The sequence below is a fragment of the Protobothrops mucrosquamatus genome, unplaced genomic scaffold (genome assembly GCF_001527695.2).
Source record: "Protobothrops mucrosquamatus isolate PMUCROS unplaced genomic scaffold, P.Mucros_1.0 scaffold1825, whole genome shotgun sequence".
Taxonomy (NCBI): domain Eukaryota; kingdom Metazoa; phylum Chordata; class Lepidosauria; order Squamata; family Viperidae; genus Protobothrops; species Protobothrops mucrosquamatus.
This window is the reverse complement of record NW_015387959.1, coordinates 142,893-144,899: the sequence shown is the minus strand read 5'-3', so window position 1 is coordinate 144,899 and position 2,007 is coordinate 142,893. Positions and strand designations below refer to the sequence as shown.

General features: G+C 35.0%; 1 protein-coding gene across 1 annotated transcript in view; it reads left to right on the top strand.

Annotated features, from left to right (window-relative positions):
* The first annotated feature begins 1,000 nt into the window (after positions 1 to 1,000).
* The window catches only part of SEC24D (SEC24 homolog D, COPII coat complex component), a 53,166-nt gene continuing 52,159 nt past the window's right edge, over positions 1,001 to 2,007 (top strand). Inside the window, exons 1-2 of the mRNA XM_015823289.1 lie at positions 1,001 to 1,168; positions 1,649 to 1,778. Coding sequence (XP_015678775.1) covers positions 1,018 to 1,168; positions 1,649 to 1,778 — 281 coding nt within the window. The 5' untranslated portion in view covers positions 1,001 to 1,017. The remainder of the gene's footprint in view (positions 1,169 to 1,648; positions 1,779 to 2,007) is intronic.

The following is a 2,007-nucleotide window of genomic DNA, read 5'->3' as shown; positions in this document are numbered from 1 at the left end:
GTTACTGTTGCAACACTATAGAGATAGAGATATATAGATATAGATAGCATGGTGTGTGTATATGTATGTATGAATAGAAAATGACACAAATATGTTGAATATACATTTATTGAAGTGTTATATTAAGTTATATATATATATATATATATATATATATAACACAAAAGACTAATGGACACACAGCCAGCACCTCAACTAATCAGGATGTTACGAAACAGCTGAACAATCCGCAAACAATAACCCTTACACAGCCAACCAACCCACCTACAGCAACTAAGCCAGCACTCCACACATCCCCACCAATATTTATAGAGAGACAACAGCTCCGATCACACTTTGCTCGCACAAGCACAAAGCTGAAGATGACGAGTGCGACCTCGTCGAAACATCGCCAAGATACTCTCAATCTTACACGGGAAAAGACCCGAATACGCCAAGACCTGCACTGTATGGGTCAGAAGAGGGGTGGATATTATTCCAGTTGCACATATATTGTCCTACTTAAATAAGGTGGAGAGAAAGAGGGAGAAAATTTAATTCCTACTCCTTCAGATAATGTCACTGTTTACCCTCCCTCATAAGAAAATATATATCTCCAAGCCCCAAAAAGATGTCTGCTCCTGAACTTTATCCAGAAAAAATAGATTTTGAAGAGAACTTTCATGAAGTCCTGGAAAAAAATCCATATTTTATAAAAGGAATTCAATATGATCCAGTTTGCGTGATGTAGAAGAACTACCATGTGCTTTGTCCAGATCAAAATCATCATTCCTAAGAGAATTATCAGACTATGGACCACTTCCTTCAGCCTGATGTCAAAAAGCTGATTCTGTTTCTTGCTATTATAATATAATAGTAATAATAATAATTCAGTTCACATTTTTATTGCTGAAAATTATAATTTTCCTATTTATAAAATAAATAAAATTAAATTAAAAATTATAAATAAATAAATAAAATAAATAAAATTATTTATTTCCTATTTATTTTTATAAGGAAAGGAAAAATACTGCTGAAATGAATCACCAAGGATATGTTGCAGCACCTCCATATTCCCAGGCCCAGCCAGGAATGGGAGGGTTTTCTTCTGGCTTTGGACAAACAGTTTCTTCTCCTCTGCACGGACACTATAATGATCCAAATCCAGCACCTTTTGCATCTCAGTCAGGTATAGTTACGTCATGTTTATTTATGGTATGCTGTATTCTGGTTCTTTATAAAAAGAATGGGTTGCATTTTCCAGATTCTCAGCCAGGACAATGTTTGAGGGGGAATGCTGGATGTAATGAGTTGGTAAAACTAACTAAAATTAGAACAAATGAAGGTTTATCATGATTTGTGGACTCAGATTGTATGTGCTTCAGCATTTAAACCCTGGGAAAAGTACCAGTACTTATGGACTTCTTTCACTGAGGTCTTTGTCCCTTTTTAGTATGGCTATAAAATTAACTTTTTAAAATGCTTATTGCTTTCTCTTCTTTCCTGATACTGATATAAATGGAAGACACTGCATAATTTGGAATTTATTTGTAATTTAGTTTATGAATGTATTTCTTTGACATACATTATTTATGCTTTGATTTTTATGATACACTCCTTTAAATGTAATGGTTTTCCACTGTTATCAATATGTTTACTTTTACTTTAGGTATATTGAAAACAAATGTGCCTTTTGGAGTTCCTCCTGTCATGGGATCTCCACCTCAGAGCTTCCACTCACCTAAGCAGAGTAATTTCCAGAATGGACCTAGCACTGCAGCAGCTCAACAGCCACACAGGTGATTTAAAACAAAGCAGAATAAAGCATTAGGATTATTCACAAAGCTGCTTTTTCAAGAGGCACTGGATTTCTTGTTCATCTCTGAAGACATTTCCCTTTTCATCAAAGAAACTTCTTCAGTTCTGAACTGAACTGAAAAAGCTTCTTGGATGAGAAGCGAAACATTTTCAGAGAAAAACAAGAAAGTCCAGTTGCCTCTTGAAAAGGCACCTTTGGGACAACCATTA